The sequence below is a fragment of the Macrotis lagotis genome, chromosome 2 (assembly GCF_037893015.1).
Source record: "Macrotis lagotis isolate mMagLag1 chromosome 2, bilby.v1.9.chrom.fasta, whole genome shotgun sequence".
Classification (NCBI taxonomy): Eukaryota; Metazoa; Chordata; class Mammalia; order Peramelemorphia; family Peramelidae; genus Macrotis; species Macrotis lagotis.
This window is the reverse complement of record NC_133659.1, coordinates 11,051,480-11,072,975: the sequence shown is the minus strand read 5'-3', so window position 1 is coordinate 11,072,975 and position 21,496 is coordinate 11,051,480. Positions and strand designations below refer to the sequence as shown.

At 49.1% G+C, this 21,496-nt stretch overlaps 1 protein-coding gene across 1 annotated transcript in view; it reads right to left on the bottom strand.

Moving 5' to 3' along the window:
• GNG12 (G protein subunit gamma 12) overlaps nt 1-21,496 on the bottom strand; it is a 140,409-nt gene that overhangs the window by 5,579 nt on the left and 113,334 nt on the right. Inside the window, exon 3 of the mRNA XM_074221213.1 lies at nt 972-1,087. Coding sequence (XP_074077314.1) covers nt 972-1,064 — 93 coding nt within the window. The 5' untranslated portion in view covers nt 1,065-1,087. The remainder of the gene's footprint in view (nt 1-971; nt 1,088-21,496) is intronic.

The following is a 21,496-nucleotide window of genomic DNA, read 5'->3' as shown; positions in this document are numbered from 1 at the left end:
GAATGAACCATCACCCACCTTGGCCAAGGGTTCGGCCCCATGAGATTCCCATACATACCACTTGCCTCCTCAGAGAAAGTCGGGGCTTCTGGAGGGTGGGGTCAGTCAAATAGTCAAATGTCTGTGTCCCAAAGACAAACGATTGTCTACCAGCCCAGGGAAATTTATTATCCACTCATAGTCCCATCAAACAGAATTCAGTCTGATTTTCCCACCAGAGACCATGGGATCCCAGATCCAGGGCATTCTCACCCAGCCGCCTTGCAGATGAAGGCATTCGGGCCAAGAGAAGGAATTTGCCCAGGGCCACACAGGTGGTAAGCATTAGAGGGGAGATTCAAACCCTGGTGGTCCTCTGATTTGAGGCCCATTTTTCCAAAGCAACATAGATTTTCAATGGGAGAGAATCTCATTTCATGGTCTTGTAGCGGCAAAAACAGGACCTGAACTCAGGTTCTTTGATTCCAAAACCAATGCCTGCTAGGAGCTGGGGTTGAAAGGGACCTTAGAGACCACCCACCTCCACCCTCTCATATTCCAGATGAGGAAACTAAGTCTCTGAGAGGTGAAGTCATTTGTACAAAGTCACAAGGAAATAATCCTGGAAGAGCCAGAGTTAGAATCCAAATTTGACTCCAAATCCTTACCATTTCCCCCCATTGCCTGCCTTCTGGGAGGGAAGAGAGGGGCAACAAGGAAAAAGGGGATTAAGGTTCAATAATTGTGTTCTGAGCTTTTCTGGGTGCCCAACTGAAGATGATATTGTAAGATGAAAAATTAGAGGGTCAGATGGGGGCTTCTTCCAGGAGGCAGAGAAAAATGTGTGTGTGTGTGTGTGTGGTGGGGGCGGCACGGAGCTGCTGTTCACTTCCCTGCAAGTGTCTCTCCAGGACTGATCTAAATCACTGCTGGGCTGCAATATGCTTTAGTGAAGGATGTTTCCCACATCAGTGGAATTGGATGAATCTTACCTTGATCCTCTCTATGGACGCTTCTAGTCTCAGCTGCTGGACAGTTCGCCGGGCCTGGGCCACACTGTTGGTGTTGGTGGTCTTGCTAGACATCTTTAAGAGCTTCCAGATGAGATCTGAAAAGAGACATTGGTCACCCGTGAGCTCTCCCTACCCATGAAGAGCAGCTGGAGGACTTCTGAGAGTGTCCAGGGGCCCTGGAGAAAGGGGCAGTGACCTGCCCTGGGTCACCCAGCCTGCATGTTCCATAGAGGACCCCAGGTGAAGGCTTCCTAGTCACTCTGGCACTATGGTTCCCCAAGGGCTGCTGGGGGCTGTGCATGAGGTCGAGCCTGGAGAGTGCATTTGTACCTTAAATACCAGTTATCTGCATTATTACCAATCTGCCATCTGTTATGGTTCCATTCAACAAACATTTCTTCAGCCCCTTTGGTGTTATAATATATAACTGACAAGTTCTGTTAGGATTGAATATCCAAAAAACAGGGACAGAAAGAGGACCTAGGAGGTGGCTCCCAAAAGTAGTACCAGTTGCCAAGGGCGCCTATCCTCCAGGCAGAAGCCAGGGCACCTTCCTGCCACCCTGCTGTCAATGGTGGACAGGGAGAAGGGCGGGAGTGAACTAGACCAGATTCCTCCTGGATGCTGGAGCAGGATGGGGCTTAGGCCAGCAGCCCCCCCTCAGATCTCCTGGGAGGCCAGCTCTTCCCAACTTAGGGTTGGGTCCACCTGCTCAGGGCAAGCCCCCAGTCCTTCTTTCTAGACACTGCACAGGAAGCACAAGAAATGGTCTGGACCTTGACCTTCCATCGCTCTGGCTTGGCATCTGCACAGTCCAGGTGATAATGACCCAGGCCTGTGGTAAAGGATGGCTGGGAGCAGCATGAGCCATATAAAGCCAGACAGATGCCAGGCCCTGGCTGACTCAGGGAGGCAGGTGGCCCTTAGGTGTGGCTCCTGGAGCTCTGGGCCAAGAATCCCAAGGGAGGCAGCTGCCATCTGGCCGCCTCAGAGCTGGAGGGGAGGAAAAAGGGGCTGGGGGGCTGTCCTAGGGAGGGGCATCCTGGAAGAGCTTGGCACTGCCAATCAATCAGTCAACAACAAATGCCCAGGCACAGTGTTCAAGTGATGGAGTTTACAAAAAGAAAGTGAAAAACAGCCCCTGCCCTCCCTGAGCCTGCATTCTAGCACCAAGGAAAATATAGGATGCATGCTTCTTTCCCATTAGAATTCAAGCTTCTTGAGGTCACAGAAAATAATCATTTTTGTATAAGTACTTATTAAGATTCCTTTCTTTCTTTCCTCTCTTTTTCTTCCTTCCCCTCCTCCCTTCTCACCTTCTTTTCTTCTTTCCTTCCCTCCCTTTTTTTATTTCTCCATCCCTGTCTCCACCCACCTACCCAACCATCCCTCCCTTAAGATTCTGTGACCACATATCTGCAGTAAAGTCAGAAAAAAGTGAAAGGCAGGAACATGCCCAGGATCATGGTTGTTGAATTGACCTGAATGATATCCAAGATTTGGTGGGAAGGAGAAGGTTATAAAACTGTTTGTTCCCTTTGACCAGTAAGATGACTACCAGGTCTGTAACCAAAGAGATTAAAAACAAACAAATAAAAAAAAGAAACGGAGCTCTCCATACAACAACACTGATGGCAGCTCTTCTTGTGGTGACAGAACTGGCTATTGAGGGGATGGCCATCCATCCGGAAGGGCTGGAATGGAGCACTTCTGAGCTCTGGGAAGTGACGGAAAACCTGAGAAGACTTACATGAACCGATGCAAAATGAAGAGAAGAGAATCAGGAGGACATTGTTCACAGTAAAAGTAATACTGGGTATGGATGTGAAGACTCGGTTACCATGATCAATGTGATCTCTCTGCCTCCCAATAAGGAGCTGGTGGAGTCTGAATACAGACAGAAGTCTGCCAGTTTTTGATTTTATTTGTCTTGCTTTTTGTATGGGGGAGGGGAAGTTACATGTTTCCTTTCACAACACAACGGATATGCAAATGTGTTTTACCTGATTGCACTTGTATAACTTGCATCAAATTGTTTACCTTTTAGAGCAGGGGGGAGGGGAGGGAAGGAGAGAGAGAATGTGGAGCTCAAAATTTTGAAAATGGTAAAATTGTTTTTACATGTCATTGAAGAAAAAAAGAGAAAAACAAAAGAGTAAGGGTGGTAGTGTTGGAGACAGAGGACCAGTTTTCAAACCCCGGTTTCCTAGGCTCCTCAGTTTAGGATTGGAAGGGACCTTGGAGGTCACTGATCTCAACCCCTTAATTTTTATTTTTATTTTTTTTTAATATTTTTTAAGGCAATGGGATTAAGTGGCTTGCCCAAGGCCACACGGCTAGGTAATTATTAAGTGTCTGAAGTTGGATTTGAACTCAGGTACTCCTGACTCCAAGGCCAGCGCTCTATCCACTACGCCACCTAGCCGCCCCATCAACCCCTTTATTTTTAAAGGGAACTGAGACCAGAGAGAAGGTACCATGGGTCATAAGGGGAAGAGTCGGGGTTACTGCTTCCAGTCATCGACCCAGGTGACCTTAGACAAGTCACTTCCCCTCTCTGGCCTCAGTTTCCTCCTCTGTAAAATGATGCTCTGGATGGATGTTCACCAGCTCTTGTCTAACCTGAACTCTCTGGTGCTACAACTCTCAGCTCCTGTGCAGCTCCAAATCCAGGGAACCCTGGGCTTGATTGGGGAAAGGAGAATTTAGGGGTTTTGCCACACAGTTCAAAGGTTGCTTTCTATCCAAAAAGGAAAAAGCATCACTTGCTCCCTCAAAAAGCATCTCCTAAGAGGCAGGCTCTGTGATGGGGGCTTGTGGTTTGGTCATTTCAGTCATGTCTGACTCTCTGTGACCCCACTCGGGTTTTCTTGGCAGAGATACTGGAGCGGCTTGCCATTTTTCTCCAGCTCATTTTACAGAGGAGGAAACTGGGGCAAACAGAGTGAAATGATTTTGCCAAGTAGTGAGTGGAATTTGAGGCTGCATTTGAACTCAGGTCTTCCTGACTCCAAGTCCAAGACAAGGGACTGGACTAATGTTGTCCTTCATTCTTGAAGAAGACCATGACATCAGGGAGGTGATGCCATGACAGGTACAGGAATTAGATGGAGTGAGGGGGGCTGTGCTAAGTCCCCAGCCTCACTTTCTCCTCCAGAGTCATCTGGGTCCAGAGGCCAGATAGGAATCAGGATGACTAGAGGTGGCCCTGGAGGTGAGGTCAGGATTAAATGACTTGCCCAAGGTCACACAGCTAGTAAATGTCTGAGGCTGGATTTGAACTCCTGTCCTCCTGACTCCAAGGCTAGGAGTCTATCCACTGTGCCAATCAACCTTCAAGGTGCTAGGGACTGGTCTCTTTTTGTCTTTGTCCACCCACTGGCCCAGAGGAAGCACTGATGCCTGCTGGTTGAAGGCATGGAAGCTTCTTGCAGTTATTAGGGGCAAGGACTGCTTCATTTCTTCGCTTTGCATTCCTAATACTTAGCATGGTCCCAGCACATACAGTAGGTACTTAATAAAAGTTCAGTGACTGGTCATTTGCTTCCCAGCTGGCTCTGTCTGCATTCTGCAGGCTGGGCATCCATCCCCTGCCCTCAGCCCCTCCCCCCACTCTGACACCACTGGTCATTAGGGAGCCCTGACATCTCCAGGATGTGCCAAGAGCCTGGGGAAGCACAGGAGGTGGGCGACGGCAGCTTCTGCAGGTGGTCCTGGCTTTTCCCAGCAGCTGCTGCCCGTCACCCTCCAAACAGAAATGCCTTTTTTTTGCCCATGCCTGGGTGTCAGCTGGCTCAGCACCTCCCTGTGGCTCTCTGAAAGCTCCCCATGTAGGAGAACAGGCTGGAACATTCTCCCCAGCTCGGCCTGGGGCTCACAATGCTGTCACGAGCTCCCTTTCTGACCCTCTAGGGACTAGGACCCAGCCAGGCCTCCCTATCTTCCTCCCTCTGCCCTCAAAGTGGGCAGAGGCTGGGCACTTCCTCAGCCAGCCTGCTCACTCCAAGAGGGCTGTGCCTCTGGAAATCTCTTTAAAAACAGAATACAACTAGATATTATTTCATCAGCATTAGAAGGAGACTGCCACTGAGGCAGCACCATGTCCCTGAGCAGACTGGCACCTGAGCTTCAGTGTGAGTGCCCGAGGGCTCTCCAAGGTGGGGATTAGCCTAGGGTGGGTCAGAGCAAGCCCTTGAACCCAGGCTCTATGAGCCCCTACCTCCCTTCCAGCAACACAGAAGGCTCCCTTCATTTCCCACCTGGGTTATATTTGGGTTAATGGGGGGCCACTCAAGGTCAATTCTATTGCATTCCACAGCGATTCATAAGCATCTGGGGGTACAAGATACTGAGAAATACAAAGAAAACAGCTCAGTGGTGCTGTGGGGAGTGTAAGCTTGGAAGGAAGAGCCCAAGGTTGTGAGTTCAAACTCTGACTTGGCATTTCACAACAGGTTATGACTTGGTTGAACCAAGTTCTGGAGTGTCTACCTAGGTACACAGTAGGAGCTTAATGAATGCTTATGGATGATAGCTCATCTGAGGTCCCTCCCAGCTCTAAATCTAAGAGTCCAAGAGACAAAAAACAGTCCTTGCCCTCGGGGAGCTCACATTCTCCTCCACAATTTGTAGTCTCTTCCAGTCACACCCAAGCTATTTATGGGTCTTTCTTTCATCAGGAGGTAAACAATCTGGACCAGCCACCCTCCAGCCTGCCCACACCCATCCCTGGGGCATGGGCTGGGGAGGAGCTCAGCCTCTGCTGGGCACAAACTCCAACCCAGCTTTCTACAGGTGTGAGGAGCCCACAGCCAGGGTCACCCAAATTAAGTATCATATCAACCCCCAAGCTGGTGACCCATCTGTCAGGCTGAGCCGCCAAGCAGACTGCCCACTGGCCAATGGGTGGAAAAAGCCCTCCCTGTCCTGGGGAGCTGGGCCACCTCCTCTTGGAGGTCAGTGGTCACTTGTTGGGATGTATGTACGGCCACACAGGATGGCTGAGGAGACTATCTGGGATTTGCTACTCAAGTTTTGTCATCAGAGACCACTGGTTCAATTAACTGGGTGCTTTTGGGAACTTTACCTGTCTGACTCAGTTTCCTCATCTGTAAAATGGGGTTGATAAGAGCACTCACCTCCCAGGGTTCTTTTTTTTTAAGTTTTTTTTTTGTTAGGCAATGGGGTTAAGTGGCTTGCCCACAAGCTAGTCATTATAAAGTGTCTGAGGCTGGATTTGAACTCAGGTCCTCCTGACTCCAGGGCAGGTGCTCTATCCACTGCAGCACCTAGCTGCCCCCATCCTCCCAGGGTTCTTGTGGAGCTCCAATAAGCATAAAGAGCTTTTCAATCCTTAGAGCGATTATCTATCTATTTAGCTCTACAGAGATACAAGTACATCCATGTCTATAGATCTGGTATCAATGACAACAGGGAACGTGTGAACATGTTGAGTTTGGAGTGAGAAAAACTGTCCCTTGCTTCTAGTCACATGGCCCCAAACATAAAATTCCCCAGTTGGACTCAATGACCTCTAAAGCCTTTTCCAGATCTGAATCTGTGATCTCAGGATGAAGGAGTTAATTAAAAGGGTGTTTTGGGATCATCTCAAAACAAACAAGTTAGGCCCCAAGCTAGGGACATAATTGTTTCTCAGAACATCATTTCAAGGGGAAAATCAGATTTGCCTTTTCCTTCTATTACCTTGTGCAGGAACACAGCCTACTCCAAGTCGGAGGCCTGCCTGGTGGTGGCCTGGGCAAGCACTGAAATATTCTCTTATTTCTGGGCACCATAGACAATGTGGGAGTTTGGGGAGGGGCCTGGGGCCCGTGCCACAAGACTGGCAGAGCCACCATGTTGGCTGGGTGATTGGGAAACCATGGGCAGAATCACGTAAATTGTTTGTTAGACTTGGAAGCAGTCTCTCAATCCAACTCCTTTGTTTTTCTAATGAGGACACAGAGGCCCAGGGATGTCAGGTTAGTTAAAGAGATGGCAAAAGAGAGGGGCAGGATCCAGACTGGAGATCACTGACCCCCCAAACCCAACATTCTTGCTACAATAACACGCAGGAAAGAAACCAACTCGGCCAGCTGGAGAAGGTAAGATTCCCAAAGACAGCGCCGAGGAACTTGGCCCAAAACTGGCGAGCCACACCAGGCTTAAGATTCTACTGACCAGCCCAATGACAAACCCGTCTTGGAACAATAAGGTTTGGAAAAGATGACCTCTCGGGTTCCTCAGGGCCCCACCTCTGTGATCTGAGTTTTCCAACAAAGCCTCACTTGTCTCCCCGGGCCACTAAAGGAACATTTTCTGGGATACTCCAAGTGTAGGGCTTGAGGGGGATGGGTAGGGACGGGAGGAAGGAAGTCATCCCCCTTCATCTCCTGGTCTAGGAGGAGGGCCCAGACTGGGTATGCCCAAGGAGAGCCCCAAGCTGAGTCCTCTGGTCCTACGGGGAGCCCGGAAGGCCAGAGGGCCAGCCAGGCCATCAGCCTTGCTCTGGTCTGGGGATGGGGCAGAGAAGGAAGCCCAGTAGGAAGGAAGGGCTGTGGGGAGTCCTCCTCCCAATGGGAAGTAAAGCCCACTTATAAAAGCCCTGGAATCTGGAGCACCCAGCCCCCTGCACCCCACCCAGCCCCACCCCAGGGCCTCCAAGCTAGCCCTGGTGGAACAATGCACACATATTTTTAGAAGTGCATCTTCTGGTTTCCCCTCCCTTGGCATCTTTGGTAGATTACTTTTTTTAAGAGAGGAAAAATAAAAGTATTTTTATGTTTTTCACACTTGCATTGTCCACAGGGCTCAAAGCATGGGGGGGAGGTCACATCAGGATGGGAGGGGGCTGTGGAGTCAGGATGGAAGGTTCTAGCCCCCAGCTTCACTTCCTCCCAGCATCTTCCTGAAGCTCTAAAGGAAGGAGCTGGACCATCCATGCTCCTCATGGCTAGGGCTGGGCTGGGGGAGCCTCCTCCCAGTCACCTCGGCCCTCCCAAGTCTCCAGTGGATCCTCAGTGGGGGGTGGGAATCAAGGCTGTCAGGACACAATCTGCCAGCTGTCAGCTGGGCTTGTTTAGAGAGAATTAGGTGTTCTCTTTCAAAAGAACAATTTCTGCCCCTGGGATCCAAGTTAAAAATCTATAGCCAGGGAGACAGAAATAGAGTGAATCCACCCCTGGCTGGCCTGAACAGGCTGGCAAAGGGCAGAAGAGTCACAGGTCTGCCCTGCTCCCGAGATGGGAGGGCAGGGAGGGAGGGAGGGAGGGGCAGAAATGCCCTGGGGATGGGCGGATTCAGAGCAGCCTTCAGGATGGGTTTAAACGGTTAAGTCTGGCCTTCCTCAGAGGCTCCAGGCCCAAGTCTGGGCTAGGTGACCAATGGACCTTGGGGGCCTCAGTTTCCTTATCGGTCAAATGGGGATTTGGAAAGAGGGGAAGCTTGGACTGGATCTTCTCAGAAGTTCCATCTAGTTTTAATTTTATATTATTTCTAAGAAAGACAGAGGGAAGGAGAAGGAGAGGGGAGAGAGAGAAGGACAGAGAGAGACAGAGACAGAGAGACAGATGGAGAAGAACAGGGTGGGGGGGAGAAAAGATAGGACAGACAGACAGAGCGACAGAAATAGAGGTCGACAGACAGAGCAGAGTGGAGACAGAGGCAGAGAGAGGGAGAGACAGGGACAGGCAGAGGAGGGGGAAAGAGAAAAGGTAGGACAGGTAAAAAGAGACAGACAGAGAGACCGCAGAGACGGGGAGAGACACAAAGAGCTTGGAGTGTGCACCATAACGCTGAGAGACACCTGGTCCCGAGTGCCGAGTGCCAGGGTCTGGAATGGATGGGCGCAGACGGTCTGCTCACGTCATCTGACCTCTGACCTCAGTATTCTGGGTGAGAAAGGAGGGACTGCACTCCTGAACGCAGGAAGGCCCCAGGATTACAGAGGTTTACAACCAGGCTCTCCGGCTGGGGTCTGTAAACTTGTTTTTACAAATATTTTGATAATTCTATTTCCATATAGTCAGTTTCCTTGCTAACCCGACATCCTATTTTATGCACTGAAAAACCCAAGGAAATCCTGATTCTGAGGAGGGGCCCTGGGTGTCACTAGACTGGTGTCCAAAGGGACCCAGGACAAAAACAGTGTGAGGAAACTCCCTGTGTGGGATCTCCCTCCATAGATGCTTCCTACTGGCAGAGCCTCTGTCATTTAGGAAGTCTTGGAGATCTGCCTGAGGCCCTAAGGGATTGGGGACCTGCACATTCCCCTGGGTGCAAGTCAAGACTCAAATCCAGGTCTTCCTGACCCCCCTCGAGGCCCCTTCTTTGACACCAACACCCCTCACTGATGGTCGTGTGTATGGATGAAGTTAACATTGATGTGTGATCATTCCCACTTCCCCCTTCCTGGCTGTCCCCGTCTTTCAAACTGATCCGGTCCCATCATTTTTGAGAGGGGGCCCCGGGGACCCTCCGTGTTGTTTCTTGATGCTGTCATCAGGGGTTGAATTCTCGGAGCCCCTCTCCCTAGATCCTTCCAGGTCAGGCCCTGAGTCATGGGGCTTCCTCCTTCTAGAAGCCTCTGGGCTCATTTATTCTCCTCCATGCTCTTGCCACTGTCCTGTTTGGGTTGCCTGAAGGGCCTCGTGGCTTCCCTTGGGGAGCTTCAGGCATTGGGACGGTCTGACGGCAGAACTGGGGAGTTGGAAAGACCCCGGGAGCCATCGGCACCCCAGAGGCATCCTTGATTCCATCCTGGCTGACCAGGGGCTAGATCCGGTCAGTATGGACATTCAGGGCTAGTCTTCCTCAGGGTCTTCCCCGTTGAACCCTCCCATGCACAGCCACCAGACTGACTTTTTTACATTTTATGGGTGCTTGGCTCAAGGACTCCCCGCGGCTGTGTGGGATCTTAGCAGCTCCTCCCCCCTGCTTCCGTGCAGCAGGCTCACTGTTCTGACTCCAAGAAGGTGCCCCTGACCCCAAGGAGGCCCCTCTGCAGCCTGCTCAGGGCCATCCTCTCCACCTGCAAGGCCTCCCTCCTCCTCCTGCCTTATCCCAAAGCCGGCCCATCTCTTTCATAACCCCTTTGATCTCTCCCTCCTTTGAACTCCTGGGCTACGCCTGGGACACACTTCAGAGCCGGTGGATCCCGGAGTCCCCCTTTGGAGACCAGCCTCGATTCATCCTGTGCAAGGTTCCTCTGTGTGATTGTCCCCCATGAGGCTGTGGGAGCAGGGCTTGGATCACAGATGCTAGCTTTCTCTCTGCCCACCTCAGTTTCCTCATCTGTAAAAGGAGGGGGTTAAACCAAATCACCTCTAAGGTCAATCCAATCCAGCTCTGATTCTATGGGATCCCATTGATGGGATCCAATGCCTTTATTTTACTGATAAGGAAACTGAGGCACAGGGAGGCTATGTGACTCACTCATGGACACACAGGTAGGAAACAAAAGAGACTGGAGAAGAATCCAGGGTCTTGTAGTCCAGTCAGGCAAGCTCCATCCCTTCTCTTAAGACTCAGTTTCCTCATCAGTAAGAGGAAGATAAGGATCCTTTATGACCTCCCTTACTACCTCTCTGGTGGGAGGAAAGTGCTATGTAAAATCTCAAGTCCCTTATAAATGCTATTATTTAGCTGTGTGACCTTGAGCAAGTCACTTTACCCCCATTGTCTTAAATAAATAAAAAAAATTAAAAAACATAAATGCTATTATTGATTATGTATTATTGTGTATAGTACTGTGACTCTGGGCAAGTTACCTCATGCTGTTTGTCTCAGTTTCCTTATCTGTAAAATGAACTAGAGAAGGAAACGGTAAACCCCTCCAGTATCTCTGACAATAAAACCCCCAAAAGGATCACAATGAGTCAGAAACGACCAAAACGACTGAACAATAAAATCTACTTTTCCATCTCTATTTCTCATTTCTAACCATTTGCCACTCCTAGACAAGCTGCGCATTTCGTTGTTTTGAAGTCTGTACAGTGATGAGAGGGTGACTACCGGCCCCATTACCAGGATCACCCCCATTTTGCAGAGGAGCCAGGACTAGCCTACAGGTGAGAGAGCTTCTAAGTGTCAGACATGGGATCTGAACCCAGGATTCCGACTCTGGCAGTTCAGCCTGGCTGGAATCACACATTCTGGCCAAGACGTTCCACACCTGTGTGAGGCCTGTTTACTTCGACACAGGTTCCTCTGTCCCTGCCCTCTCCTTCCTCTAGGGATCCCACAAAGCCCTGAATGTTTCCGGCCAAAGGTTACTCACCGGCTCACTCACTTTAGTGTCTCTATTTAAAGTCTGGGTGTTTGGAGTCTTGGTGGCTGGGGCTGTTTTATTGGCCTCTCACTGGGAACTTGTACCTCTGGGGTGGGCCGGCCTCTGAGGCTGCCTCCACATTCCCAGGCCTGCCCGGCTCCTCTGGGCTCACCTGCCGAGGGTCTCCCAGCACCCACTCGGAAGTGCGTTACGCTGTTTGGGCTGAGGAATAATGGGCCCAGGAACCCCAGATGGGGGGAAGTAGCTTTCAGGGGGTCTGGCTACCCCAGTGACAATGAGGGGCTTGGGGAAGTCCCACTGCACATGGAAAGACTCAGGAGGACTGAGATACAGACCTTTGAGGACTTCTTCTGTGACACCACCCCCCACCCCAGCACAGAACCAGTAGAGGCAAATAAAAAAACCTAAAAAACCCTTCCAATTAAGTTCAGCCACTTGGATGTAACTTTTGGAAGTAATGAGATCCCCATCTCTGCAGGTCTCCAAGTGGAGGCTCCCTGGTTCCTTATCGAGAATCACCCTTTTGTTCCAATGTAGCCAGCCCAAGAAGAAGGCAGGGTTCTAGCTCCCCCAAACCAACATGGACCAGGATGCTCCTGGAGCTTAGGAGTCAGGAGGGGAAGGAAGTGAGGATGACAGAAAGAATAAAGGGAGACAGGGAGGCTTGGGACTGACCGCACCCCAACTCTTACTAGCTGTGTTACCCTGGGTGAGTCATAGACCATTTCGCTCATCTGCCAAATGGGGATCATCAGACTGACTGAGGCTCCCTTCCAGGACTCAGAAGTAACAGAAGTATTCTGCCAAACAGACAGCAGCATTCCTAGGGCCCTTGGGACCATCACGATGAGAATTATTGGTACAAATCACTGCCTTTACGCTAGCCAGAGAGGCAAAACAATAATAATGATAATAGCTAACATTTATGGAGCCTTTGTCTTATTTGTTCCTCAAAAACAGCCAAAAGAATGAGGAAATAGCATTCTCTTCATTTTAAAAAGAAGGCATCACAGGCTGAGGCAGGGCAGGACTGAGGCTGCATTTGAACCCAGGTCTTGTGTTTCTAAAACCTAATGCTCTATCCATAGAGAGGGCCGAGGCTGAATTTGAACCCAGGTCTTGATGCTGCTAAAACCTAGTGCTCTATCCATAGAGAGGGCCGAGGCTGAATTTGAACTTGGGTCTTACTGCTGCCAGGCCTAGTGCTCTATCCACCCTGTGTTGTAGCACTGACAGGTCCCTTGGTTCTGTGCCCCAACTCCTGCCCCATCTGCCTCCTCCAGCTTGCTGGGAGATCAGCTTCCTGAAGGCTGGGCCTGGAGTCTCTGGGATGAAGCTATTGGAAGCCCGACTTCTTTCTCTCCCCTCCCCTTGGCCCCGTTGCTTGTCCCTGGAGGCCTGGGAGGGCAGGTGTGCTGCCATGTGGGGCAGATCCAGTGCTGATGAATGCCAACCACCAGCATGCTTGTGGAACAACTGGGCTGGTGGCACCCTCGTGGCTGAGAGGGTGAACTTAGGACATTGGAGAACTACCCCTCCCCTTTTCCCCTTCCTCTTTCTCCTCTTTCTCCTCTTCCTCCTGCTGCTTTAGAACAAGGCTGGGGAGGGGACACCATAGACAAGATGGCAGTGACCCCTCATATGTTGGCACTGTCATTGTTGAGACTGGCATAGACTTGGAACTGGGAGAAAACTGCCCCAGAGAGGTCAGTTGATGGGTCACTGGTGAAGCTGGTGATAGAGGGAGGTGACCACGGCACCCCTAAGTCTTCTCACACCTCCCTGCTCGGCCCGCTCTCTCCATCCGAACAAGACTCTCCATCCCTGGTTGGCTCCGGCCACTCTCTCTGAGTGTTCGCGGGCCTGAACGCTCGCCTCTCTGTTCTGCCCTCTGACCTCCCGGCTTCCCAGCCCCAAGCAGAACCCTAGCTGCTACAGGAAGCCGCCCCAACCCTCTTCACTCTGGTCTTCTCCGGCTTCATCGCTTCCTGTTCAGCCGGCATCTTGTTTGTGCACAGCCTTTGTACCGACGGTGAGCGAGCCCCTCCGGCTGCCCTTGGCCTCTTCTTATAGTCCACAGTGACTGGCACACAGCAGGGGCTTAATAAATGCTTACTGATATAACGAGCATGCATCGGGTGACAAGGGAGGTTTTATCCAGTAATAAGAGCATCATAGACTGAGGGTCAGGAGAGACTTTAGGGATCATTTAGTCTGAGCCCCTCATTTTTACCTAGGAGGAAACAAAATCCCAGAGAAATGAAGCAGAGCTATAACTCTGGAATTAAAGTCCAGAAGACCTGAGTTCAAATCCTGTCTCATGAATTTATTATGTGCCTCTGGGTAAGTCTCTTCACTTCCCTTATTATGATTAATGATTAGTCACCATGAATAAACAATAAATGAATAATAAATTATTAAAAACAAATACAAATTAATCATTAGCCTCAACATTCTCATTTGTAAAAGTGGAGGACAATGGCACCCATCTTGCAGGAATGGTATGTTGGGAGACTCAAAGGAGGTAAGTTAGGGTTGATGCTGAGCTTCTTATTATTCATCATAGTGTGACCATTTGTGGCCCTCATGGATCTCAGGAGTCCAGGATTATCATTCACATCATTTAACAAGCTGTCCTGATGTCAGACAGGGGGGAAACTGAGGCCACCAGGAAGGAAGTCCCGAGGGACAATGACTTCCCCATTATGCACCTATAGCACTATTCTGGGCAAGGGTGACCCGAAGGGTAGAGGGGAGCTCCTGGGCTGAGGAAGTGGGTAGAGCTGACAGGAAGCAGGGCCAGAGCTCAGGAGAGGTAGTGAAAGAGGGGAGCTCCCTGGAGAAGGTGGGGCTCGGAGGCAGAGCAGTAATCACCAGAGCCCAGTTAGGGCAGCTGCGGTTTATCTGTTGGCTGCCAAGGAAGGGGAGAGGGGGGGATTATTGCCAGATCACATATCCCATGTACATGTTTACATGCATCATATGACTTCTGCCACTGGGCAGGGGTTGCAAGACAAGTGAGAACAGAGAGGGCACTTCATAATTGCTGACTGAACTTTATTTGTGTAGACAACCTCTTCCCCCTATAACAATAAGCTCCTTGAAGGCAGGTTCCATTGGGTCTGGAATCCTCACTGAGAGGTTCAGACCTAGAACCTAGCAGACTCTGAACAAGTTTTTGTTGGCTGATGGATTGATATGTGTTCATAGATGACCTCAACTAGTCCCGGAACAAGGCTGTTGTTTATCCTAGAAGAGGACCCATGATGTCTTGACTAGTGAGTGCATTGGATTGAAGTGAGGCAGAGATGGACAAAGTCATCAACCTTACTTGATTCTCCAGTCAGAATAAAAATCAAGATGATTGGACAAGGGGGTGGCCACCAAATTTCTAAATTAGTCTTCCCTGGTCTCAGTGACTAAGGGCTGGGCAAGAAATGAGATAAAAGATGACCTAATTTACCATCACAAAAGTATCAAAAGAACCTGGAGCTAGGTAAGCAGAATCTGGAAGAGGGGATGGTGACCAATAGAAAGGAAAAGATAAATACAAGACACAGTGAGAAGGATCATGAAGTCTTAGTATCCACCTGGACATAGGAGTCAGAAAGGAAGGAGTCAAGGCTGACTGGAAGTCTTCTAGGTTCACAAAGCCTTTAGGAGTGTAGCTATAAAAGTAGAACAGTCCCTGGGGGGTCCAGGGTGGTTAAAATGGTGATGGAAATGTCCATGTCCACTGGAGTAGCAGGTGTGGGGAAAAGCAGGTGAATTTGGTTTTGTTTTATTTATATTGTTTGAGGAAATGAGAAGTTCAAGTGGAAGGGTTTAGTGGACAGAGATAAAGACCTGGAGGCTGGGAGAGGATTGGAGATGGATGTTGGGTTTGGGAAAGATGACCCTAAGGACTTTGCTGAACTACCAGAAGAGATAGGAGAGCTGGGAAGAACAGGACATATGAGAGGAAAAAGTAGGGAATCAAGGAAGGCCTTGGCTTTGGTGCATCTTTACAGGAGAGGAGGAGGGAAAGTCAGCAAAATGGCAGAAGGGGACCCAAGAGGTAGGAAGGAAACCAATCTGCTGTGTGTTTAAAGAAAATGGTAGAAGAGAAGGCTTCAGGAAAGAGGGGAGTCATCAGTCAATCAGTGTTTGATGCTGGAGGAGCCCTGAAGAATAAGGACTTAGGGAAGGTCATTGGGTCCGGCAATGAGGCCACTGGTGACTTATGAAGTATGCTGGAGGTTGAAGCTGGTACAATGCCCACATGATACTAAGTACAAAGCACCTACTATGTGCAAGACCCTGGAGGTCCAGGGGATCATCGGTCTAGGGATTCAAGGGTCTTTAGAGGTCACTTAGTCTGAGCCCCTCATTTTATAGAGGAAGAAACTGAGGCTCAGACAGGTTAGGCTAGAGTGCTTGACTGATTAGGAAAATCCGAGTTCAAAATCAGCCTCTGACACATACTGGTTGGACACTGCTGGGCAAGTCATTTAGCTTTTCTCAGTCTGTTTCCATATCCTCAAAAATGAGGATAATATATAGCACCTACTTTCCAGGAGGCTCAAGGGAAAGAATATACAGAAAGACCTTGGCAAACCTTCAAATACTATATAAATTAATGTCTTGGACCAGGCAGGAAGGGATGAGATAGATTTCAGTGGCAGAAGTGGCTTGGGAAGTGAAGAAGGGAAGAAGAGAGGACCTGAGGAGAAGTGTAAAGAGGAGAAAGGAGAGTGGGTGAGGGTACCCCTCTGAAATGATCTCCACTTTCTCACCAAGGCAGGAGGTAACAGAGAGAAGGAGTCCAGTGACTGGAGGAGCCCAGGTTGACCAGAGTAGGGCCTTTGGGGGGCTGCTGTACTTCACACTGGTTACTCTGAAGCTGACCTGCTGCTTTGGTGTGTCTCAGTCATTTTCAATTATATCTAACTCTTTGGGGCTTCATGTGGGGTTTCCTTGGCAGAGATATTGGAGAGGTTTGTCATTTCCTTCTTTGGTTCATTTGACAGATGAGCCTAAACTGGGGCAAACAGGTTCAGTAATTTGCCCAGGTTCACACAGCTAGTAACTGTCTGAGGTTGGATTTGAACTCAGGTCTTCCTGACTCCAGGCTCTGCACTATGGAACTAGCTAGAGTTCAACACAGCCCCCAGTTGCAATTCCTTATAGCTTTAAAATCAACCTGACCACTGGGTGATCTTCCCTGGATCACCCAGTCTGCCCAGTCTGAGCTTGTTTCTGGTCTTTTTCTCCTACTGTTTCACTCCCTCCCAAGGAAAAACCAGTCCCCCCACCCCCAGACTCCTTTGGACCCCAGGGAAGAAGGTCAGGGTCCATCTGCCCAGAGGGGGCAACTCTGCGTCAAACCAGGAGATAAGGGCTTGGCTGGCAGAACAGAAAGGACTCAGGAAAGAGGCTGAGTTAGAGAAAAGGAGAGAAAGGGTCCATGTGACCCAAACTGTTCTGTGCTCTGTTCACCTAGCTCAGCCCCATCTTCACTGCCAAATTGCTCCCCTCCCCCCCAGAAGCTTTCTGGGTCCAAACCCGATCTCTGAGACTTAAAGCATAAACAAGGGTAAATTCCTTACTTTCCTGAGACTCCTCATCTATGAAATAGGGCAGTGGGTGGACTAGGTGGTTCCTTCTGAACCTAGAACTTTGATTCTGTGGGTTCACTTTCCTGAGACTCAGTTTCCCCAATTTAAATTGAAAGAGAAAGCTGGCTTGCACAGCCCCCAAGGTGTCTTCCAGCTTGAATCTCTGCTCTGACGTTGGAAGTGCATATGAGCTAAGCCATCTCCTGTGATCCTCAGGTATTATCCTCATTTTACAACTGAGGAAACTGAGGCTCTGGGGGTTTGGGTGCTTGGCTACAGTCACACAACATAGGAAAAAAACAGACTGCCTGAGCATCTTCTAGCCACTAAATCTTAGACTCTGGAAAGGACTTGGTATGATGATCATACCTCTGGTATCACACACTACAAATCTGCTGTGTAAGGCACTGGAGGTCCTTGGATTCATCACTGCTCTGAGGCTCAGGCAGATTGGGGATGGTGGTCCCAGGGGTGGTGAGGTGGTGCAGTGGCTAGAGTGCTTAACTTGTAGTCAGGAAGCCGAGTTCAAATTCAGCCTCAGATCCTTACTGGTTGTGTGACTCTGAGCGGGTGAGGGTAGGAGGAAGATGGCGCCTTCGTCTCTGATGAAAGGTCATGTAATATAAATATCAAAGAGCCGACCCTGGAGTCAGGTTCATGCCTCACCTCTGACACACGCTGATTGTATGTAAAGTGTCTGCTGAGTTCCTGTTGTTGTTACCTGTCCTTGCTCTAGACCTTAAGTTGCCAAGCAAGTGATCACTGGCATTGGTCAAGGGAGCTTTCTCCCTTCCAATGGTAATGAAATCCCAGGTCCTGACCCAAAACAACAACCAACAAAATCCCAACCCCCCCCAACAGTCAACCAACCAACAGACAACTAGGCATAAGCCCCAGCCGATGGGGACATTTCCTGAGGTTTCCCAGTTTGTGGTGCCCAGCTCCAGGCATCCTCCGATGCCATCCCTGTGACAGTCCCAGGAGGTGAAAACTAAGGATGCTAGGAGATGAACCCAGACCTCAGAGAAGCTGAAACTCACTCAGGGTCACCAAGTTCTTGGTGTTTGAGATGAGATCTGAGTCCACCACAACTTGCTCCACCAGATGGGCTCACCTGCTCAACCACCTGCCTAGGGCATGAGTCACCTCCACAACATACAATCACAACAAGGGAATCATCTTCGCCTGGGGATCTCCAGGCACGAAGATGTCACCCCACCCTTGGAGATTGCTTTCCATCTCCTTGAGATCTAGCTTGAATGGACCCAGCTATTTCCATATCGTCTCTTCTTTGGAATGTTGCCTTCCTTTAAGACTGAGCTGGACCCCACATCTCTCTTCCACTTACACCACATGCATCTTATTCGCACACAGTCGTATTCACATTGTCTCCCAACAGAATGTGAACAGGGACTATTTTTACCTTTCTTTATACCCTGGTGCTTAGTCCAGTGGCTGGGATACAGTAGTTGCTTAATACATGTCTGTGGACTGAGGGAAATCTTCAGTAAAAAGTTTCTCCTTATATCCAACTCCAATCTGCTTCCTACCCTCCATGGCAGGGCCTTCTCAGACACAGAGAGGTTGATCCCGAACCCCAGTAGTACATCAAGTGGGTCCCAGACAGAGAAGGGAAAAAGTCCCCTCCTTAGGGGAGGGCACGAGGGACTAGCCGGGACCATGTGTGGAAGAGGCACAATCGGGACCGGCTTCCTGGCCTCTCCACAGGGGCGTCCCTAGCACATCCCAGGTCTTCCTCCTGCACCTACTTTCAAGCTAAGATGGCACACTTCAGATGTTTTTTGAGCTCTTCTCTACTCCAGCTTGGGTCTGCCAGAGGCAGAGATGAATGAGACATTGTCCCTGTCCTCAGTGAGCTAATAATCAAAAGGAGGGGGATTCAAACAACAGCATCAATCCAAGGGGCTCAGTCCAATGAAGCTTGGACCTAGAGGCAGAAGACCTCAGTTCAAATTCAGCCTCCTAACTCTGTGACCCTAGGCAAGTCACTTAACGGTTGTCTGCTTCAGTTTTCCCAAGTGAAAAATGGAGATAATAATAGAGGTAGTTAGGTGGTACAGTGAATGGAGAGTATGCTGGGCATGGAATCAGAAAGACCGTAGTTCAAATCCAGTCTCAGAAACTTCCTAGCTGTGTGACCTTGGACTAGTCACTTAACTTCTGTTTGCCAAGAAAACCCCATGGACAGAGGTCCAGGGATCGGACACAACTGAACAACACAAATCTCCCAGGGTGCTGGGGATTCAGTGGAACAGTATTTGTATCACACTCTGCAAACCTTAACTTGCTGTCTAAATGCAAACTATTATTATTAGCAATAATACTAGATGTGGTGTGTGTCACACTTAAGAGTTTGTAAAGTTCTCAGCTTAAACTTACAAAGTGTTATTGCTTGCATTTTACAGATGAGGAAGCTGAGGCTAAGGGGCAGTAGGGGACTTGCCTCAGATTACACTGATGGTGACCATCTCAGGTGGGAATTGGATCTGGGGGGTCTCAGTTTAGTGCAGTTGCCAACCCAAAAGATCATCAGGAATCAATAGCTGCCAGACAGTCACTCCAGGGACCCAGGACTCCTTAATACTGAACAGAACAGGGTTATTATGAACCAGGCCAGAGAAGGAAGGACCTTGGGCTTGAAGTAAGAGGTCCGGACTCAAGTCTCACCTCAGCCATTTAGTCCCTGGGTGACGAGTCACTCTCTCTGACTCCTTCCTCAGCTTCCCACCTGCCTGGCATCCTACAACCCCAGTTAATATCTGGGCAATCACCTCTACAATTGGCACCTTCCCCATGGTGATTATCTCCCATTTACTCTGAATAGATCTGGTTGGCACCCAACTGTTAACATGTTGTTCCCCCCCCCCCCTGAACTGGGGGTTCCTTGAGAACAAGGTCTGCCTTCTGTCTTTTGCCTTTCTTTGTATTCAGTTTACAGACTTTCTGAGTCTCAGTTTCCTTTCCTGTAAAATGAGGAGACTGACCAGATGATATATGAACTTCCTGGCAACTATAGATCCTACGACTGTAAAAGAAGCGATGGCAATGGAAATCAGGGAAAGGCAATTCAAGTAGAGAAAACACAATGGGCTAAGGTGTGGAGGTAGGCAAATAGAAGAAATTTTACACAAGCCTAGGCACCAACTATTCACCATTCAGACTCTGCTTGAAGAATTCCAGTGAGGGGCAACCCATTACACATGGAAAAAGCAGCAACTCTGAGGAGAGTTTCCCTCTCCCTAAATCTTTGATTTTTTCACTTAATTACTGCTACTAACCTGCCTTCTGGTCCCTGAGTTAGTTCAGTCCCTCTCTCAGAGGACAATCCCTTAAATCCTTGAAGAAATGATCCAGGTTGACCATCCCAATGCCTTCCCCTTCTTGAGACCAGTCCTGAATGAAAATGGTGGATTTTGGTGGCATCTTCTAACAAGTGAATTTGTTTCGATTTGTTTTAATTTTAAAAATATGGCCTTCACTTTTTCCCTCCCACCCTCCTTTCCTTCTTCCTCCTTCCTTTCCTTTCTTTCTCCCTCCCTCCTTCTTTCCTTCCTTTCTTTTTCCTCCCTCCCTCTTTGCTTCTTCCCTCCCTTTCATTTAATTTTGTGTCTAGAGCACCCGGCATAGCCTGGGGAAATAAATGAGAAAGAATAAACATTCTTGTTTCTTGAAAAAGATCATTAACTACTAGACCAAGAGCCAAACTACAGAGAAATGAAAAAGATCAAACATGTTTAGAGTCACTTTCACCAAAAAACAAAAACAGAAATGGAGATAAAACATTCACAACTAAGAATGGAAATCATGGGAAAATATGCTGAGATTTTTAAAAACATTCAAAACTCTATGGATAAAGGGAGAAATGGCTGTGCTTCCACCAGAGCATGTGGTTAGAGAACCGGCTCATGTATGTGAGATATTACACGTAGATATGTCCCAAAAACCATGATGAGAGAGGTTGTCCCCAAGTCCATGGAGCCTGTTCCTCATTTGGTTGCAATGCCAAAGGAAAATACAGACTACAGCCCAGATCCCTGACTGGGGCCACTGCACATTCTGTTATGTCATCATTGCAGCTGGGCACTCACTGCCTCGTGGCAATCCACTGACTCCTTCCCCATCGATTCCCTATGCCTCTCACCACTCTGACTGTTCTGAACCTTCTCTTGTCCCTTCAAGCCTCCCACTTCACTCACCCCCCTTTCAAATGATCATCTTGTCTTATATTGTGCTAACAAACAAATAAACAAATCCATTGTGGACATTCTGGGAGGGCTCTCTCTTCTCCTTGTCTCAGATCCCTTAAAACATTTCTCATTATTTCTTCCTTCCCTATAGAATGAGAAGTGGCTCTTCTCTATGTTAAGGCCAAGATCTTTACCTATAAAGTGAAGCCAACAAACAAGAATTCATCACCTATTATGAGCAGGCCCCTCTATCTCTGATCCCTTCCCCGTTCCATCCTTCATCTCTCTGGGTCTCCAGTCTTATCTTCCCGTGGGCTAGAACCAAGTTCAAGTCTCCTGTATCCATTATCTTTGTGTCTGAACCGCCCAGCAGTGTTTGGCTTGCTGAATGATAGAGCTGAAAGAGCCCTA